Raw genomic sequence first — 20,306 nt, forward strand, 5'->3', positions numbered from 1 at the left:
GTGTGTGTGTGTGTGTTTATATGTGTGTGTGTGTGTGTGTATGTGTGTGTGTCTGTGTGTAGGCTATGTGTGTGTTTGTTTATGTGTGTATGTGTGTATGTGTGTGTGTGTAGGTTATGTATGTGTGTGTGTGTTTATATGTGTGTGTGTGTGTGTGTGTGTAGGCTATATATGTGTGTGTGTGTGTGTGTGTGTGTGTGTGTGTGTGTGTAGGCTATGTGTGTGTTTGTTTATGTGTGTGTGTGTGTGTGTGTAGGTTATGTATGTGTGTGTGTGTTTATATGTGTGTGTGTGTGTGTAAGCTATATATGTGTGTGTGTGTGTGTGTGTGTGTAGGTTATGTATGTGTGTGTGTGTTTATATGTGTGTGTGTGTGTAAGCTATATATGTGTGTGTGTGTGTGTGTGTGTGTGTGTGTGTGTGTGTGTGTGTAGGCTATGTATGTGTGTGTGTGTGTGTGTGTGTGTGTAGGCTATGTATGTGTGTGTGTGTGTGTGTGTGTGTGTGTGTGTGTGTGTGTAGGCTATATATGTGTGTGTGTGTGTGTGTAGGCTATGTATGTATGTGTGTGTGTGTGTGTGTGTGTGTGTGTGTGTGTGTCTGTGTGTAGGCTATGTGTGTGTTTGTTTATGTGTGTTTATGTGTGTGTGTGTGTGTGTGTGTGTGTGTAGGCTATATATGTGTGTGTGTGTGTGTAGGCTATGTATGTATGTGTGTGTGTGTATAGTGTGTGTGTCTGTGTCCCCTCACCTTGTGTTGTTTCCACATCATGGCCAGCGTTTTGACGTCGTGCTTGGCGTGTTTTCCCTCCTCCAAACACTTCATGCACACCGGAGCCTTGCAGCTGTAGCAGTACATGCTGAAGTTTTCCGCTTCATGATCTATGCAGGTAGCCGGTTTCCGCGCGGTAGCAGGCGGCAGCGCGCCTCCACCGCCTGCACCGCCTGCAGCACCTCCTGCTGCTGCCGCTCGGTTCGGCGGCGGCACCAGGCGGTGTTTGGCTAACGGACCGCGGGACGGGTGGCACCGCTGCTGACAGGCGCTGCAGTAATACACATCGCACTGCTCGCACATCACCGTGGCATCCACCGGGTTGCGGTCGCACAGCTGGCACTTCACCGCTGTAGAAGAAGAAGCAGCAGAAGCAGCAGAGGATGCGGAGGTGCGGCGGTTCTGCTGGTACCGCGTCACGATGGCCTCCAGCAGCCGGTTCCGAGGGAAACCCCGGAGCCCCCGTTCATCCAGGGAGACGCTCCGGTGGCACAGCGGGCAGGTGAGCGAGCAGTGTCGGTGGAGGAGGTGGTGGTTGGCCGGTGGAAACACCCGCACTCCGTTTGGACTCTTGAGCTGACACGGCGTGTAGGAGCCGTACCCGCTGTCCGTCTCACTGTACAGGCTCATCTTGTCCATGTCCAGGTAGTCGTAGTCGGAGCTGCCGGCCGAGGCTCGGCTCTGCACCGGGGTCTCACCCTCCGGGGTCTGGACCGTGATGTTCCGGGCGCAGGCCAGGCACACATTGTGGGAGCACGGCAGCAGGATGGGGTCCTTGAAGAGGGACCCGCAGACGGGGCATTTTAACTCTTCCTCCATCGTTGTGTTGGACCTGGAGGAAGAGGAGGAGGAGAAGCAGCTTCAGTGAAAACACTCCAGCACCGACTGACACGGACAGCTCTCTGTGCGTCTTTACGCATGCGCAACAGGGGGGCGGGGATTGTGGTTTGAGTTGATTGATGGAGTTAATTTAAAGGCTCTGAAACACAACACAGATCTCCTGATTGTCATGTCCTGTTATTATTCAGGCTATTAAGTATTTTGTCTTATCTGTTTTATTATAATTTATCCTATATTACATGCCTGATATTTTCAGGTGGAATTTCATTCATTCATTCATTCATTCATTCATTCATTCATTCATTCATTCATTCTCACTGTGCAATATCATTTTCAACTTGTGCAATTTTGTTAATAGTCTGTATAGACTATTCATTATTTTGTCTTATCTGTTTTATTATAATTTATCCTATATTACATGCCTGATATTTTCAGGTGGAATTTCATTCATTCATTCATTCATTCATTCATTCATTCATTCTCACTGTGCAATATCATTTTCAACTTGTGCAATTTTGTTAATAGTCTGTATAGACTATTCATTATTTTGTCTTATCTGTTTTATTATAATTTATCCTATATTACATGCCTGATATTTTCAGGTGGAATTTCATTCATTCATTCATTCATTCATTCATTCATTCATTCTCACTGTGCAATATCATTTTCAACTTGTGCAATTTTGTTAATAGTCTGTATAGACTATTCATTATTTTGTCTTATCTGTTTTATTATAATTTATCCTATATTACATGCCTGATATTTTCAGGTGGAATTTCATTCATTCATTCATTCATTCATTCATTCATTCTCACTGTGCAATATCATTTTCAACTTGTGCAATTTTGTTAATAGTCTGTATAGACTATTCATTATTTTGTCTTATCTGTTTTATTATAATTTATCCTATATTACATGCCTGATATTTTCAGGTGGAATTTCATTCATTCATTCATTCATTCATTCATTCATTCATTCATTCTCACTGTGCAATATCATTTTCAACTTGTGCAATTTTGTTAATAGTCTGTATAGACTATTCATTATTTTGTCTTATCTGTTTTATTATAATTTATCCTATATTACATGCCTGATATTTTCAGGTGGAATTTCATTCATTCATTCATTCATTCATTCATTCTCACTGTGCAATATCATTTTCAACTTGTGCAATTTTGTTAATAGTCTGTATAGACTATTCATTATTTTGTCTTATCTGTTTTATTATAATTTATCCTATATTACATGCCTGATATTTTCAGGTGGAATTTCATTCATTCATTCATTCATTCATTCATTCATTCATTCTCACTGTGCAATATCATTTTCAACTTGTGCAATTTTGTTAATAGTCTGTATAGACTATTCATTATTTTGTCTTATCTGTTTTATTATAATTTATCCTATATTACATGCCTGATATTTTCAGGTGGAATTTCATTCATTCATTCATTCATTCATTCATTCATTCATTCATTCTCACTGTGCAATATCATTTTCAACTTGTGCAATTTTGTTAATAGTCTGTATAGACTATTCATTATTTTGTCTTATCTGTTTTATTATAATTTATCCTATATTACATGCCTGATATTTTCAGGTGGAATTTCATTCATTCATTCATTCATTCATTCATTCTCACTGTGCAATATCATTTTCAACTTGTGCAATTTTGTTAATAGTCTGTATAGACTATTCATTATTTTGTCTTATCTGTTTTATTATAATTTATCCTATATTACATGCCTGATATTTTCAGGTGGAATTTCATTCATTCATTCATTAATTCATTCATTCATTCATTCTCACTGTGCAATATAATTTTCAACTTGTGCAATTTTGTTAATAGTCTGTATAGACTATTCATTATTTTGTCTTATCTGTTTTATTATAATTTATCCTATATTACATGCCTGATATTTTCAGGTGGAATTTCATTCATTCATTCATTCATTCATTCATTCATTCATTCTCACTGTGCAATATCATTTTCAGCTTGTGCAATTTTGTTAATAGTCTGTATAGACTATTCATTATTTTGTCTTATCTGTTTTATTATAATTTATCCTATATTACATGCCTGATATTTTCAGGTGGAATTTCATTCATTCATTCATTCATTCATTCATTCTCACTGTGCAATATCATTTTCAACTTGTGCAATTTTGTTAATAGTCTGTATAGACTATTCATTATTTTGTCTTATCTGTTTTATTATAATTTATCCTATATTACATGCCTGATATTTTCAGGTGGAATTTCATTCATTCATTCATTAATTCATTCATTCATTCATTCTCACTGTGCAATATCATTTTCAACTTGTGCAATTTTGTTAATAGTCTGTATAGACTATTCATTATTTTGTCTTATCTGTTTTATTATAATTTATCCTATATTACATGCCTGATATTTTCAGGTGGAATTTCATTCATTCATTCATTCATTCATTCATTCATTCATTCATTCTCACTGTGCAATATCATTTTCAACTTGTGCAATTTTGTTAATAGTCTGTATAGACTATTCATTATTTTGTCTTATCTGTTTTATTATAATTTATCCTATATTATTGATGGGTATTTTATTTTTGTATTATTTTAATCTCTTCATCTCATTGCAATCCTGAATTTCTTTAAGGATCAACCATGTAAACCACTTTGCTGTATCAATAAAGTTTATTATGATGATTATAACAGAAACTTAGAAAGATGAACAGTGAACATTAAAGAAAAAACATAATATATCTTGTGTACTTTGTAATTTAGTGTTCAAATTTTGTACCCACAATTTACTTATTTCTTAATAAATACAGAATTTGAAGTAGAAAAATATTGCTATTTCTTGGACTTTATAAAAACGTGAACTCAGATGCTTGACTTAGGTTGCGTCTGAAATTCCATACCAACATGCTATTTAGTACGCAATATGTTTTTGTTTGTGTGTGTTATGTGATTATATGTTTTGTTGTTGAGCACACCAAAACAAATTCCTAATCAAGTGCAGTTGATGTGGCAATAAATTATTGAATCTTGAATACATTTGATAGAGTAAAAGAATACCTAGAAGTATGAAGTATGAAGTAGTATAAATTTGAAATTAAGTAAAGTACAAGTCCCTTGTAATTGTACTTTGGTGCAGTACTTGAGTAAATGTACTTTTCCACCACTGCAAGTCTGTTTACAAATCCTGTATACTACCCTGTATATCATTAAATAATAATACAAAATAACTGAAACTCTTAATTTCTGTTAAAGTCTTTCATCCTCAGCCATGCTTAAGTTTGAAAGCCATAATTGTCAATCATTATGTCAACAGATAATAGGCCTAATGATGACCATTTATAGTGACTGCCTGATACACTGCATTTGTTCTGCCTGTCAGTCAGAGACAAATGATCACAGTGGAAAAACTAGCACATACTAAATAAAGATGAAACATAAAACTCTGAACATTAACTAATGACTGTTAAGATCCTTGATCCTACCAGAGAGGATGGATGGGGATGGGGATTTGTGGCCCGTTCGATCCAGTAACCTTTGTGTTGTGTGACATTAGCTTTCTGTGTTAGCTCAACGTTTAATTGACCAGACAGCAGCCGTGACTGAAGTCCCTCAGGGTGCAGCATTAATCCCACCCACTGGAACAGCTCCCTGTTAGCATCCCATTACCTGAATCTGATCTGTTCTCTGTGCTGAAATGAGTGTGAACACCCACTTTTAAAACGCTATATGCACACACATGCAATTACTTTCATTGCCTCATTTAACCTTTAACATCAATCTAAGGCTTTTTCACAAGTTAGAACTAGGTTTCCTCTTGTTTTAGTCATTTTTGAGGACATGTATTCATAAAAAAATAAAGGCATGCAGGGCTGTAAATCACTGCAGCTCAGTGTGAAAGCTAGAGATGAAAGCTCGAGTTAAATTGTCACTATGACAGTAATGCAGAAATCATTACTCCTGAAGAAAATCCAAACGACAACAACGCTATCCCCTTAAAATTACAGTCAAGAGGAGCGGGCTACTTTTAAGACTGCATTATATGGAAATTGAGGCTACATTTTCTCTACTTTTTTCCATTTCATGTCAAAAGTGCAGTTTTTGAATTTAACCCTAAGAATCAATACATTATTATCTTAATAATACATTATCATTTATTTGTTTATAATATTTTGTGTTATTGATCTAAATCTGCAAAGTCAATGTATCACATAAATAGCAGAATAATATTTGCCTCTGAATGAATGAATTGTGGTGGAGTAGAAGTCGCAGAAAACGTATAAAAAGTACCTCAAAGATGTACTAAAAGTTGTAAAAAGTTAGATTTTCACGTCTTTTTTATTATAAAGCAGGTTGAAGTTCTATATAAATACTGTGAAAGTATCAAAATGCTCAATCCATAGAGAAATACAGACAGCCCGTATTCAGAAACGGTGCGTTTGAAACAAGCTGTCAGGATTTCAGTCCATTTGTGTCACAAATCTACAATATTTAGACCGTTTCCCAGTTTTAAAAGTAAACATTCTAAATGTGTCCCAGTTTATTTCCGGTTGCAGTGTATGTGAATGACATCAAGTGACAGAAAGTAAACATGGACCCGAGCTGTTGCCTAGCAACGTAATTCCGTTGCAATTCCATTGAAATGCACTAAAACGGAGCGTTTCAGACAGAGGGTGAATACAGGCATATTCAGGCAGACAGTATGAGGAAAATAAAGGTTGTTTTTTTTAACATTACTGCATGTAAACATGTTCAAGCAGAAACATAAATTACAAGTAAGAAACTGAAAATTAGCATAATATGGGACCTGGGACAATTAAAATACCATGAAACACTTAAATTGCAGAATAATGATTAATAACAGCAGCAACCAAGGATTTATATGGCATGCATTAATCTAGAATTATATTAATTTCTAAATTACTTAGTGCCCCTAAAAGCACACTTGTTTCTGCTGCCAGCAGGTGGCCCTTTGCATTAATGTGTACATCACTTTAAAGGTCCCAAATTATGCTCATTTTCAGGTTCATACTTGTATTTTGTGTTTCTACTTGAACATGTTTACATCCTGTAATGTTCAAAAAAACTTTATTTTCCTCATACTGTCTGCCTGAATATGCCTGTATTTACCCTCTGTCTGAAACGCTCCGTTTTAGTACATTTCAATGGAATTGCAACGGAATTGCGTTGTAAGGCAACAGTTTGGGTCCATGTGTACTTCCTGTCAGCTGATGACATTCACATACACTGCAACAGGAAATAAACTGTGACTCATTTAGAATGTTTGCGTTAAAAATTGTGTCAAGGGTCTAAATATTGTATATTCGTGACATCACAAATGGGCAGAAATCCTGACAGCTTGTTTCAAATGCTGCAAATAATGAATATGTTACGATTATTATTTCTTAAGGTAGCCTAGTAGTCAGGCAGATCTTACCACTGAAGTAACTTTAGGGTCAAGTGTTGGTATGAACAAACTGTTCTTTCTGTCCCTTCAGGAGGATTAGAATTACTATAACCAGACTTGAGAGTGTTGACTGAATGAATTCCTCTGGAATAATCCCACCAGCTTGACGCTTCTTCTTCTTCTCTGAGGATAAGCTGATAACTTCACCCAAGGCTTTCCTCGAGCCCCAGATCACATCAGTGATTATAATGAGATGAGCTGTGCAGCAGAGAGAACAATCATGTGTTGAATCATGAACGGGGTCTAAAAATATCTGCGTCTGCCATCGTGGCACGCCGGCCTGTCGCTGCTGGGAAATGATTTACACACAGAGAGAGAAGAGCAATTGTTTTTATGTTGTAACAACACACGTCAAATTGGTTTAACTGGGTTTAACTGCAGGAACAACTGCAAGGCAGACATGGCAGATGATGAATTTAGAATTTTCTTGCAAAACAGGATGTTGAATGCACAGATTTTTGGGGGGAAATTACCAAAAATATTTTAGGATGTTCCCAGGACGTACACTAAAACCATAAACAGTATTAATAAAACATTATTGAAAAACATGAAAATAACTAATAAAACTATTGTATTGGAAATAACTAATACTACTATTTTTAATTTTCTAATTACTAATACTACTATTTTTAATTTTCATTAAAAAGATCACAAAAGGTTTCCTGAACATCTTTAAATCAACCTTCATATTAAAAAATGTCCTGATTCTGAGCTGCCACAAGAGGGCAATGTAGCCCTGAAACAAGGATCAAGAAATGAATTGTATTGTTGTGCAGGTACTGCAGATGCTTCAGTCTCTCTCTGTATCCATTAAAGATTTGCTGTCTTCCACTAGTGTAAAAAAAAAAAAATAGGCAGGGTTTGGTATCCAGTCAAATGAACACAACTAGGATTATTGGTCTGCCAAATATTAATCTGAGGATTAGATTCATCAAATCCAATCAGTATCCAAATTGTAGGACCCTCTGTGAGGGTGCAGAGCCATTATAGGTACAATAATAAAGTATTTTGAAGCATTTTCACAGACATTTTGACTCGTCATAACAGGGAAAGCACAGGTGGAACTAATAACATGAACTGCTGGAATCCCTTCCAGCTATTACTGTATCATCATCATTAATGTTATTAGTTCCACCTCCCTGATATGACAAGTCAAAATGACTGCTGTAAAAAGGTCTATGAATCTGATTCATACACAACATAAGACTTTTGTCAAAGAATAAAAAAAAAAACTGGGGATCCTTTTCAAGCAAACACATCAGTCAGATTCATATCTTGCTCTCAAGTTCCCTGTCGATACAGCAGGGGAGACTGAGATTTGCTGAGAGTTTGTGATATCAGCAAATATTGTATCCTGTCCAAAGAATCCATACAATATCGTATCATAATGAAACTTGTGATTTACACCCCTAGAAACAATGAGAAATGTGGGAAAAGAAACACGCAGTTCATGTAAATGATGATATTTAAAAACCACATTACTTGGCTCCTCTAGTTACTAGTAGTCCACCTAATATTGTTACAAGCATTTATGCATTAAAGAGGAGTATGGCTTGACAGAAAAGGTTTGGGAACTACAGAAATTCACTTTAAACGCATTCTTTATAGCAGGAACACAGGCACAAAACTCCTTAACTCCTCCTTTAACTCATATCTTTCTGGAAATACATAAAAACATAGATTGTGCATGTAGATCTTTATTGAATTTCATTTCATGTGTTTTTGTTAAACACACTTTGATGATTATAACAGTGAACATTTACCAGTGCATTTAATTTTCAGTCATCCCTTTTTTATCAGTCTTACTATGTTAGAATAGTATTTAGTGTCTAATAACGGTCCAGTAGTGTCAAAATCAAAGATGGGTGAGTTTGAATCAAACATCAGATTATGTTACTTTAGCATACATTTTATGGTGAGTACACACACACTCCATTAAGATCAGATTTGTGCCAATATCTGTCATAAATTGTGTAATGAAATTTCAGAGAAAATAGGGTAACGTGCACAAAACTGCGCATAACCAGTCTGATCAGAAACTTAACATATATTTATCAGCAGTTTGTTCAATGTGCCAAATTGTGTGTTTAACTCAACTGTTGAGGCATTTTCCACTGAAAAATGGAACATTTCAAATGGGTCACTGCTCAAAAACAAATACAGGATGCAGCAAATAGGGATTTTTGAAAGCAATGCTAATATCAGATCATTTTTCATCAATATTAGCAAACATCAATAGGCATTTTTGTGAGAGTCGGTACAAAGTCAGGTGCAAGTAGCTTTTTAGACATACCTATCTTGAGGTATCTGCTGTTCTCTATGATGCATCTGGTCATTTCGTGTCCCGCAATCTCAAAACAACGCTGTTATTTCTAAAATGGGAATTGAAATTGCCATAACAGTCAGTGAAAGAGCATTTATGTGCTCTTTATTGCAGTCTCAGACCATTGACGTGGTGCTCTCTGGATTGATCCGAACCGGCCTTGTGCTCTTCCTAAGGTCCTGCAGCTGTTTGGCCGGCTTGCCAACGCCCTCCTCGAACCTGCGCTCCACCACCGGCAGCACGGTGTCGTGGAGGAAGGCGGCGTTCAGCATGATGAAGGCCTTCTTGTCGGGGTCCTGCTCGCAGCGCAGGCTGTAGTCCACGTGCTGCACGGCCACCAGGATGATCTCCCTCAGGCTCTCCAGCAGCACCATGTGCAGCTCGGGGAAGTAGAGCTTCAGGCCTTCCTCCAAGAAGCTCATCATCTGCTTCGTGAAGGCCACGATGGTGTAGCTCAGGTTCACCCAGCAGTCGTCGCCGGTGTACTGCTCGAAGCTGCCAATGCCACAGCTGCACATCTCATCCTGCACATCAATCAGTTTTTAGTTAATAAAATGAGAGATAATAGTGAAAAATGCCATCACAATTTCCAAAAGTGCAAAATTACAACTTCGAATGTTGTGTTTTTTTCTGACCAACAGTCAAAAACCCAAAGATATTTGGTTTACAGTCATATGAAAAGGCAGCAAATCTTCAAACTGGAGAAGCTGAAAATCTTCTGTTGACTAACAGTCAATCATCACTGAGAACCATCAGACAAAATAAGACAAAACATGAAGAGAATAAAATCCACCTTGAGTTTAGTCAGAGCCTCGGGGGTCATGAGGTTCATCTTCCTCCACATCTCCTCAGAGTTTCGGTGCTTGGTGGCTTCGATGATGATGTCATTGTAGCTCTGCAGGGCCGCCTTGATGTCTTTGACCAGCAGCGACTGCAGGGTGAAGGTCAGATCCAGGCCGATCTCCGTCAGCTGCTGACAATGCTCCTTCGCCACTTTAACGCAATCTGCTGCTGTCGACAGGCTCTCCTTACTGTCAAACACCTGATGGAGACAAAAATAAATCACTTTATTAGGATATTCTTTTGCATTTTCACAAGAATGGCTCCAGATTGAACATTTGTGTCATAATATTTTTTAGATTTTTCTTTTTCTATCAGAGGTATCAGTACTAAATCATCTTTCCTGACCTTCAAAAATCCCTTATTCAACAGGCTGTTATTGTCTGTCTGATCCTATAACTACCTGCTTGCTAAAGGCGTCCACAAACATCCTCATGGCTGATTTGGACCAGACCACGAAGGCCGAGTAGCAGCCCGTGTTCCCCGCAAAGTCCATCTCAAACTCCTTGGCCGTCTCCAGCAAGCTGGTGAAGAAGATGTTGCAGAGTTTGTGGATGTAGAGCAGCGTAGCTCCTTCGATGCGAAGCTGCCGTATGGCCGTCTGGACCGCAGCGGCGCGGTTCTTCAGGAACAACTCGCAGGCCTTGGTGGACTGGCCTGCAACACAGTCAGAAACTATTCAAATGCAATGCAAATGTTTGATCTAATGTTGAGAGACAGGGCATTTTCTCACAGCATGGATTTTCACATACTATATACATGGGGTTTATGGCTAATTTGAAGACATGTTTTACTAAATTTCTTGAAATTTAACTGTAGCACTCTGTCAGAATGTTCCCAAGCTGTAATTTACTTTACTTTACTAGTATGTTTTGAATTTAATAAACCTGGTCCAAACCATTTAATTTACAACCTACACTTTCTGCACAGGGATCATAAAAAGTGTCTCTCCTCTAAGCTGTACTGCCTGCACCAAACCATAATATCAGAACCTAAACCTAAGGGGTGATTAGTTTCAAGATAAAGAAACTATTCTAACCAATATAACATTTTGTCTTATGCCATAGTAAACTAAATATGTTGTATATGATGTGTGAGGTGCTATTGATGGAAAAACAAACAAACAATGTAGGACCTAGTCTGATCAGCTGGGACACGGCCCGCCGGGTGGCTTTCGGTCCACCACGAAGTGACCGATCTGGAGACAACTCGAACACCAGAACCTCCGTCAGCTGCCGAACCCGCTCTTCCACCTTCAGCCTCAGCTCTTTGACCCTCTGGGTGACCGGCTGGTCTTTGAGGTACTCGTTGAGTTTGTCCAGCAGGTCCACGGCGCCCTCGAAGTCTCTCTGGGCGATGCACACGTCCAGATCCTCCGGCAGCTCCTGGATCCACTCGAGGTGGAGGTCCACGCTTTCTTCAGCGTCTGCTGGATCGTCATCTTCCTGGTCGAAAGGATTGGTGGACACCTCAGCCCTCACAGGAGACGTGGGGACCTCCTCCTCTTTCTTATGCCTGTCCTTGGTGACCTTGTTCTTCTTGGTTTCGTCCAGGATCTCCAGCCACTCCTTCTTGATCTTGCTGTTCTCTGCCTTGAAGATGCGACTGTCCGGGAACATGAGGATCTTGAACATGTCCTTCATGGGAGGGTTGTCCTTCACGTTGACCACGGCGAAGCTCTCCAGGTCGTACAGGGCGTTGTACTTGTACTTCACGGTTCCTCTGCGGTTTGGCAACCAGGTGGCGATAAGCAGACAGTCGTTCATGAGGAAAGCGTGCACCTTCTGGATTGGGGACATGTTGTCAACATCAAACTCCACAAGGTCACCATTGTAGACCAGATGTCTCCCTGGGGTGTCCATGATGTTCTTACCCCCCTCCACTTTCTCCAGCAGTGAGGTGAGCGTCCTCTGCTTCAGCTCCTCTGTCTCCTTGGGGAAAGCAGCCTGCATCTCTTTGGAGGTCTCATCCTTGTCTGTGGACAACAAGGCCTGAGTGATGCTCTCCATGATGCTCTTCTGCTCAGTGAGGATGTGGCTCAGCTGGTACATCTCGCTCTCCAGGTACGAGATCTCTTTGGCCGTCTCTATGAACTGTCTGTAGTTCTTGTAGACGTTTTTCTTCAGGTTTTGAGCCGTCTCGTCGGCCAGGTTTTGGATCTTCTGACGATGCTCCTGCAGATCTCTGTCTCCATCACTCTGCTGTGACAGCTGCTTCACGTAGTTCTGAGGGTCGAAATTAGGCGATTCAAGCAGCTTCCGTAGCCGGTTCCCCGTCTCCGACATCTTATATCGCGTGTGTGTGTCTTTATTCACTCAAAATGCTCACAAATTAGTGATAAATGTAGACAGAGGAAGAGCTCATCTGTTCACTTCCGATTGCAACCCAAACAGGAAGTAGTAACCGGTTGACACCCTGGAACGTCACGAGATTCAGAAAATTAAACGGCCAACAAATCGCATCAAAACAAATATGTTTTACATTAAATTTAATCTTTTACAGTAGTCAATATCGTTCTTTAATTAACATTTTTTAAATATAAACTATATATAAGACTTGACATGTTGCTAATTACCACTGGTTTAGTCAGTAAAGGACAATAGAAAAACCCCGAGTGCGGTTTAGGTTGGCCAACTACTTTAAATAAAGAAGACAACAATTCCCAGAATGCATTGCTCTGATTTGAAACAAGCAAAAGGTTTTGTCAAGTTTGAGAGAATTAACTCAAATCTAGTGTCATTTTTTTTTTTCACCGACCAAATTCCTTTCTCCATCCAGTCCTTGTTAAAAAAAGATTTGTTTTTAACCACAACATATCTATTATTCTAAATTGGTGTATTGTGTGGAAATAAATGTCAGTTTCTTTCCCTAGGCCATACAGACACTGAACAAACAATAAATCTGTGCAATATTGCACAGATTTATTGTGCCAAATGTATTCACATTCAGTGTATTAATATATATTAATACACTGAATGTGAATACATTTGTTTGTGCATTATATCCTTGATGAAATATACACCTCAAGTGCAACTACCTTTGTTTACATTTTATTTATTACATCTACCCTATCTATTTTACAAGTGCAGTTACCTCTGTTTACATTAAATCTATTTTTATATTTTATACTTCTAGTGTAACACTTCTGTTTACATTTTATTTATTACATCTACCCTACCTATTTTACAAGTGTAATTACCTCTGTTTACATTACATCTAATTTTTATATTTTATACTTCTAGTGTAACACTTCTGTTTATATTTATTTATTTATTACATCTACTTTACCAGTTTTATTTGCTTTATAACTGTGTGTGTGTTTTTACCTGTTATATGTTTTATCTGCATCGTTTAGTCTTGTCAAGTATTTCTTTTAAAGCACTGACCAGAAGTGTCAACTGTGAATCTCGTTGTATTTAATACAATGACAATAAAGCTTTCTATTCTATTCTATAACAAGAGCAACATATTACAACGATTTAAAAAACATTCGTATTTGCTTTCAGAACAACAAATAATTGCATTTTTAATTTTAATTATAAACATTTAGAAAACGAAAAATAGCTGTACTAAACCTACACTTCTCTAAAAAATATATGGCTTATATTTTTTTTAGAGAAGTTTTATTTTGAAATCCAAAACGGATATCCTGTAGTTGCATCGTGAGCGATTTGACAGAACCGTTGGCTGCTAGCTAGCTTTGGACTACTGACAGTTAGTCAGCAGTAAAACCTTCATCCAACATGAAGATATGAGTGTTTTTTAATGAAATCATGACACAAATTGGAGCATTTGTACAGGTAGTATATCTTTTAGACTCTATTCTGGCTCCACGTGTTGTGTGAGAGCCTCCTGTTAGATAGTTAGCTTCAGCAAGCTAACCACAGCTACGTGGCTAGTCTTTGTTTACATCAGTGTTTTTAGTTTCTCTTTATAATGGATGAGGATTTTCTGCTCGCCATTCGGCTCCAGGAGCAGTTTGACAATGAATACGAGACCTCATCATATTCAGAGGTTAACAGCTTCGGACAGAGCAGTAAGAAACGGAGAGTGGAGGTTTCTGGAGGAGGAGGCAGCAGCAGTGATGTTGTTCCCTACTGGAAGCCGACTGTCCAGCCTGAGAGGCCTCTGTCCATCGTGGACTCATCCTGGGAGACTCTGGACCCCAGTCCAGATGTCAGAGCCATGTTCCTGGAGTTCAATGACATCTTCTTCTGGGGGAAACTCTGCGGGGTTGAGGTGAAGTGGAGCCCGAGGATGACACTGTAAGTCTGTGTAATGATTGATTGTGTTGTTGTTGTTGTCAAAGACTAAAACCACAGTAATGCCCTCACTAAAAATAAATCATATCATATTTTTGTATGGGGTTTGGTGTAACCATAGAAGAGAAAATGGATGGATGGATGAATAGATAGATAGATAGATAGATAGATAGATAGATAATAACTTTATTGATCCTGAGGGAAATTCAAGTTTCCAGCATCACAGTTCCATAGTGCAAAACATGTTAGTAAAAAGACAGTAAAAAAGTTATTAGTGCAAAGTACAAAAAAATATACCAGATATAAAAATACATGGAGATGAAGAAAACTGTTAAAAGTGAATATAGTGCAGAGGAGACTGTTAAAAATAAGTATAATGCAGGGTAACTCCAGTAGCTTAGTCTATGAAAGTGCACTGTGTGCTTTATTATCTGTCCTGCATTATTATCTGTCCTGCAGAGAAGGGGCTGTGTCATGGTTTAAACTACCCAGTAAACCAGTGCTGCTGTGTGTAAATGATCTTTTTTGTATGGTTTATGAAAGTACTGTTTGTCTCTAATGGCTCATGTTATTTCTGTGCTTTTGTAGGTGTGCTGGTGTGTGCTCTTATGAGGGCCGAGGTGGTCTGTGTTCAATCAGGCTCAGTGAGCCTCTGCTGAAGCTTAGACCAAGAAAAGACCTGGTGGAGGTGAGGTGGATCTTGCTTTTTCAGAAGGGATTTGAGTTATTATCAAATTCCTCTCTACAACTGTTATTTAAAATATTTAAAATACTTCAATTGTTAGTATAAAGAATCACCTGTGTTTGTCAAAGCAGCAATCTTCTGTCAAAGAAAAAAAAGGTTAGAATAACACTGAAAATAGACCACTCAACTGAATATATCGTTTATTATGGATGTTCCTTTATCATTTTTTCCTTTCTGATACTGATTTCGATACCTGAACTTGCGGTATTGGCCAATACCAAGTACCGATCCGATACCAGCGTGATAAAAAAAATATTATTATTATTATTTAACAGCTGTGACAGACTACCTGCAATCACTTCTTCTTCGCTGCTCTAAAACAGTAGTTGCCAGTGGCAGCCATAATACATCCAGGGCTACTGCTTGAGAGCGGCAAAGAATAATTGATTTCCGGTTAAACAAGTTGATTTTTTTTCTGGTTAATAAATTATGTTATCGGATCTGTCCATAGTTCGGCATACTCGCCGATACCCGATCCCAAGTTTTGGGCAGTATCGGACGCATTTCCGATACTGGTATCGGTATCGGAACAACTTAATCATTTATGTTTTCTTTTCACTGTTAAAACAGCTTATTATAAAGCTTGAAATGTTTACAACCAGTATAATAATAGTAATATTACAGGTTAAAAAACATTCAGAAGATAAAGAAAAATATCAGGTTAGATCTTGTAAAATAAACTCTAAATTCCTCTTATACGAAACAGCAACCCTTCCTCTTAATTTCAGCTCCCAAGTCCCAGCTGTGGATGTGTGTCAGTGTATAATGAGATGGAGTTGGAAATGCAAAGAAAAAGAACACGTGTCCTTCCTTAGACAGATTTTCCTAGATTAATCATTATTATGTTTTTGTTTCCACAGACTCTCCTTCATGAAATGATTCACGCGCTGCTGTTTGTGACCCAGAACAACAGAGACCGAGACGGTCATGGCCCCGAGTTCTGCAAACACATGAACCGGATCAACGATGCCAGTGGGACAAAAATTTCTGTAGGTTTATCTTCTATTTCACATTTTACACATTTAGCTGATATTGTCTTGTCTTATCACAGCCTTTTACAGAGATTTCAATAATAACATAACCTTCTTAAATGTGTCTCTTCCCTCTGTCTTCTTCAGGTCTACCACAGTTTCAACGATGAGGTTGATGTGTACCGGCAGCACTGGTGGAAATGCAACGGGCCCTGTCAAAACCGCAAGCCCTATTTTGGCTTCGTGAAGAGGGCCATGAACCGGGCTCCATCTGCTCAGGATCCCTGGTGGGGGGACCACATGAGGATGTGCGGAGGGACCTACATCAAGGTCAAGGAGCCTGAAGGATATGGCAAAAAAGGCAAGAAGGATGGGAAGACCTCCGAGAAGAAGACCTCAGAGAAGAAGGCCTCAGGAAATGAAAAGCCTTCAAGTACAACTACAGGTGATGAGCGTGTTCCTCTGTTGTATGTCCAGCTGTAATAGCTATGAATCCTTTAAGCTGAGTAAATGTCACCACAACTACATTTAGAGAGTCCTTTCAAAGCGTAGTGTAAGAATGTATTTGCTCAGACGTCTCAAAGAAAGTTTGTTGCCTTTCTCCCTCTCAGGTTCTCAACTACAGGACATAAGGAACATGATCCCATTTAGTGGCAAAGGCTTCCTACTCGGAGGGATGTCTCAGTCCTCCACGTCTTCCTCCCCACCTCACACACCAGTGGTGCCTTCCTCACCAAAGAAACTCTTCACCCCTCCATCTTCAGCTAAAAGTCTCAATTCTCCCGTTCGCCCCGGCCTGGATAACAAAGGAATCTCTAGACCAGCTCCTTCCATGGGGCGGAAACCACCCGTAAAGAGGTCTGTCGGTAACACAAGAGCTTTTGTCAACATCAACGGCTCGCCAGTGAGGATCCCCAAACCCCACAGCAGCAGCGGCCGTAGCCAAGAAACAGATCAAATGAAACAGAGATCCATTGAAGATCTCTTCAACAGCGCGAGCCTCAGGATGTCAGGGAGTCAATCCTCCACCTCAGACACTGAAACTAAAAGAGATTCACCAAACTGTACAAGGGCTTCATCTTCCTCCATCTTTCCTAAACAGCATTCAGCTTCCTCTCCCGGAACATCTAGTCCGAGTAAATCCAGCCATTCTGTAGTTTCAACAGGAACCAAAGGCAGTCCTGCTAAACCAACACACTCAAAGTATTTCAGTCATTCTACAAGTGACAGTACATCAGGAGCTGCTGGTGCCGGTCAGGCATCGAGGAAGAGGCCGTGGGACGACCGTAGTGGCTCATCCTCCATCTCTGACTTCTTCCAGAAGACTTTAGGCAGCGATTCAGCAGCGTCGAGGGAGTCGGGAAAGACAAAATCACCTGCAATGCAGCAAAGAACTGCAACCGCCACTGCCTCCTCTTCATCCTCCTCTACTTCCTCCCTCCATTCCTCCTCCGCAGGGCTGCCCAGCTCTACCCCCTCCTCTTCTTCTGCGTCTTCCTCCTCTGCACTGACGGTCAGCTGTCCTGTGTGCCAAGCAAAGGTGCAGCAGTCAAAGATCAACGAGCATCTTGATTCGTGCCTCTCCTGAATGAGCAGATTGAGACAGTGAGAGGGACGTTGCAATAAAACCAACTTTTAAAAAATGTCTAGAGAAGGTTCAGGGAGTTTTCTGTGTTTAGTTTTATTGATTTCGTCTGGACCAAATCTCCTTTTGAGTTTCTCAACTTAAAGCTAGAGTCAATAATGTTGAGAAACTAGCAAGAGTATGCTAGATTTTAAATATTATCCAACTGAAAAACCCAGCCCTTTTCCAATGAAAGTAGCTAGCAGCACTAGCTCCAAAAGTCCCTAAATCTAAAGAGAGAGTCGCCAAGTCGGCAACACTGACAGTGGCTTCACTTTTGATTTGAAAAAAATGGTTAGACAGTTTTTACTACCACACTGGCTTGTTTTCTTTGAGGTTGTCAGTGTTACCTTATTCTAATAATGACAATTCTTCTCTTACGAGTGCCTGTCTGACAGTTTGTGCCTTAGTGTACTGAGGGCACAGCAGTTTTTAACAGATAATGTAAGTGAATTGACTTTTACTTGAATTCATTTTGCCTTTTCCATCAGGCAAAACAAAACAAAATCCACTGAATTCTGGCTGGTGGCGAGTACAAGTGTGTGTATTTTACCAGAAACTGAAGCATTCTTGTTTTAACTTTAATATTTAAAGGTTGACATTCTTCTATTACTTTCTATCATACTGATCCGTTGTTTCACTGTAGGCCTACGTACAACTTGTCTGGGATCACTGCTGCTGGTCTCCTTTACATTGGGCTGGACTATATGTGAAGGCTATAATAGCAGAATTGCAGTGAAGCAATTGATGATACAGTTTCTGGTTTCTGCTTGTGTGTGTAGAAAGATTCTTTTATCCTCCTCTGGGGGCGGATGTGTTGGCTGCTTCCTGATGCATCCTCCACCTCAAATTTACATCTGCTGCCCTTCAGACACCAGGAGACACTGAATGACTGACCTCTGCTGATCTGTAGGAATCAGATTTCCAGCTTGCCAGCTATTTATTTCAGCACGTCTTCGCATTTGCAGGCAGTGCACGGGTATCTGATTGTGCCTTGATTCAGTAATACTGATGGACTTCATCAATCATAGGATGGTTGACATTTTTGTATTTTAAGGGAAATGTTTAGAGTTCAAAATGCTATTTTTACTGCTACATCTTATATCTGTTTGTTCCACTATTATATGATGTGTTTGTTTCAGGAAATTGTTAAATATGTTCAGATTTTATTGCCAAATAAAACATTTTGATTGTTCTATTTACCTCAGTGTTTTGTATGGAGCTTAATTCATCATATCAAACAATCGTCTAATGATAAAAACTCAAACTATTAAAATGATAAATGACCACAACTCTTGATGAATCTGTGCATCATCAGATCTACATAGGGTGTCAGTGTTGCCTCAAGCTCATCATGTAGAGTCTTGTAGAGAGTATTAAAAAAACAGCAACAAGACCACGGTGATCGTAGTGAGAGGAGTTGTGCTGGAGACGAGGAGAGGGAAAGGCAGACAGAAAGTGGGTGTAGCAGAGCTGGTGGTGGAGGAGGGGGAGGTCAGAGGTCAGACACGGGGAGGCCAGCTGCTGATCAGGACTACGCCCTCCTGGAGCGAGGCCAGGGGCAGGGCAGCATACACCCATCCCATTTCAATCTGCTGATGCACAAATCTCCGATTACCATCCGGCTGCACGTGCATCACACTTAGAAGTGAAGAATAGATCTAGTACCAAAATGTAATGTTTAAAAGAAGCAGAAGAAAAGGTCCTTAAAAGCACAACAAGTCATAATTCTGACTTCTACACAAATAAGATAAAGTTAAGTCAAGAGTTTTTGGTCCTACACACCTGTTAATATGACCTGATGGTGTGGAAGAAGTTTGCAGATAATTTAAGTATGAATACAACAATATGAAAATACTCCATTATAAGTAAAATCATACCTTGAGTGCAAAAGTATTAGCATTAAAAATGATTTAAAGTATCAAACATGAAAGTACTTGTTCTGTAGAAAAGTGTCCCTTGTGACTGACATATTATTAAATGTTACATTATTGGATTATTAATACTGATGGACCAGAGTGTAAGTAGCATTTTACAGTTGTAGCTAGTCAAGGTGGAGATAGAGTTAACTACGCTATATCTAGTTTAGTTCAATGGTTCCCAACTTAGGGGTCAGGCCCATTCAAAGGGTCACAAGATAAATCTGAGGGGTCTTGAGGTGATGAATGGGAGAGGAAAGAGAAAAAACAAAGCAAAGTTCAGCTGCACAAATCTGCATTACATTTTTGAACTTTGGTAACATGATGCAATATTTCACAAAAATGCAAAGATTCAGTAAGCTCTCTTTGCTTTTTTGAGTGAAGTATTGGATAATTTTACCTATTTTGGCATCAAACAGTTATTTAAATGAAAACATCTGAGAAATTTAAGAGGTAATCCATAGAAATAAAATAGGATTATACTATTCTATGCTCTGTTTCTACGGGGAACTCACTCTTTACTGGTTCTGCTGAGGCAGAAA

At 39.2% G+C, this 20,306-nt stretch overlaps 3 protein-coding genes across 5 annotated transcripts in view; 1 reads left to right on the top strand and 2 right to left on the bottom strand.

Moving 5' to 3' along the window:
- Positions 1 to 1,858, bottom strand: part of LOC119476791 (E3 ubiquitin-protein ligase TRIM9) — a 50,590-nt gene extending 48,732 nt beyond the window's left edge. The window contains exon 1 of one of the 2 annotated variants that reach the window (XM_037750335.1): positions 751 to 1,858. In XM_037750335.1, coding sequence (XP_037606263.1) covers positions 751 to 1,590 — 840 coding nt within the window. In that variant the 5' untranslated portion in view covers positions 1,591 to 1,858. The remainder of the gene's footprint in view (positions 1 to 750) is intronic. The other variant, XM_037750334.1, reaches the window with a different exon arrangement.
- A 6,875-nt stretch (positions 1,859 to 8,733) lies between these two features.
- exoc8 (exocyst complex component 8) lies at positions 8,734 to 12,663 on the bottom strand. Its single transcript, XM_037750336.1, has 4 exons — positions 11,379 to 12,663; positions 10,647 to 10,900; positions 10,197 to 10,445; positions 8,734 to 9,927 (listed from the first exon to the last, which is right to left on the bottom strand). The coding sequence occupies exons 1-4, from the start codon at positions 12,526 to 12,528 to the stop codon at positions 9,520 to 9,522; spliced, it is 2,061 nt and encodes a 686-aa protein (XP_037606264.1). The 5' UTR covers positions 12,529 to 12,663; the 3' UTR covers positions 8,734 to 9,519.
- Positions 12,664 to 13,920: 1,257 nt separating this feature from the next.
- LOC119477359 (sprT-like domain-containing protein Spartan) lies at positions 13,921 to 19,047 on the top strand. Of its 2 annotated transcripts, XM_037751413.1 has the most exons (6): positions 13,921 to 14,043; positions 14,216 to 14,508; positions 15,094 to 15,193; positions 16,111 to 16,239; positions 16,369 to 16,666; positions 16,833 to 19,047. In XM_037751413.1, exons 1-6 carry the CDS (start codon positions 14,017 to 14,019, stop codon positions 17,807 to 17,809), a joined length of 1,824 nt encoding a protein of 607 aa, XP_037607341.1. In that variant the 5' UTR covers positions 13,921 to 14,016; the 3' UTR covers positions 17,810 to 19,047. The 2 variants fall into 2 exon arrangements, with proteins under 2 accessions (XP_037607341.1, XP_037607340.1); XM_037751412.1 differs by having other exon boundaries at positions 13,921 to 14,508.
- Positions 19,048 to 20,306: the final 1,259 nt, after the last annotated feature.

The sequence above is a fragment of the Sebastes umbrosus genome, chromosome 18, assembly GCF_015220745.1.
Source record: "Sebastes umbrosus isolate fSebUmb1 chromosome 18, fSebUmb1.pri, whole genome shotgun sequence".
Classification (NCBI taxonomy): Eukaryota; Metazoa; Chordata; class Actinopteri; order Perciformes; family Sebastidae; genus Sebastes; species Sebastes umbrosus.

Coding starts and splice junctions, on each gene's coding strand:
- exoc8 (XM_037750336.1), bottom strand. CDS start 12,528: ATGTCGGAGACGGGGAACCGGCTACGGAAGCTGCTTGAATCGCCTAAT. Junction 10,901..11,378: donor GTCCCAGCTGATCAGACTAG/GTCCTACATTGT, acceptor ACTGTGTTGCAG/GCCAGTCCACCAAGGCCTGC. Junction 10,446..10,646: donor TGGACGCCTTTAGCAAGCAG/GTAGTTATAGGA, acceptor TGTCTCCATCAG/GTGTTTGACAGTAAGGAGAG.
- LOC119477359 (XM_037751412.1), top strand. CDS start 14,180: ATGGATGAGGATTTTCTGCTCGCCATTCGGCTCCAGGAGCAGTTTGAC. Junction 14,509..15,093: donor TGGAGCCCGAGGATGACACT/GTAAGTCTGTGT, acceptor GTGCTTTTGTAG/GTGTGCTGGTGTGTGCTCTT. Junction 16,240..16,368: donor CCAGTGGGACAAAAATTTCT/GTAGGTTTATCT, acceptor TGTCTTCTTCAG/GTCTACCACAGTTTCAACGA.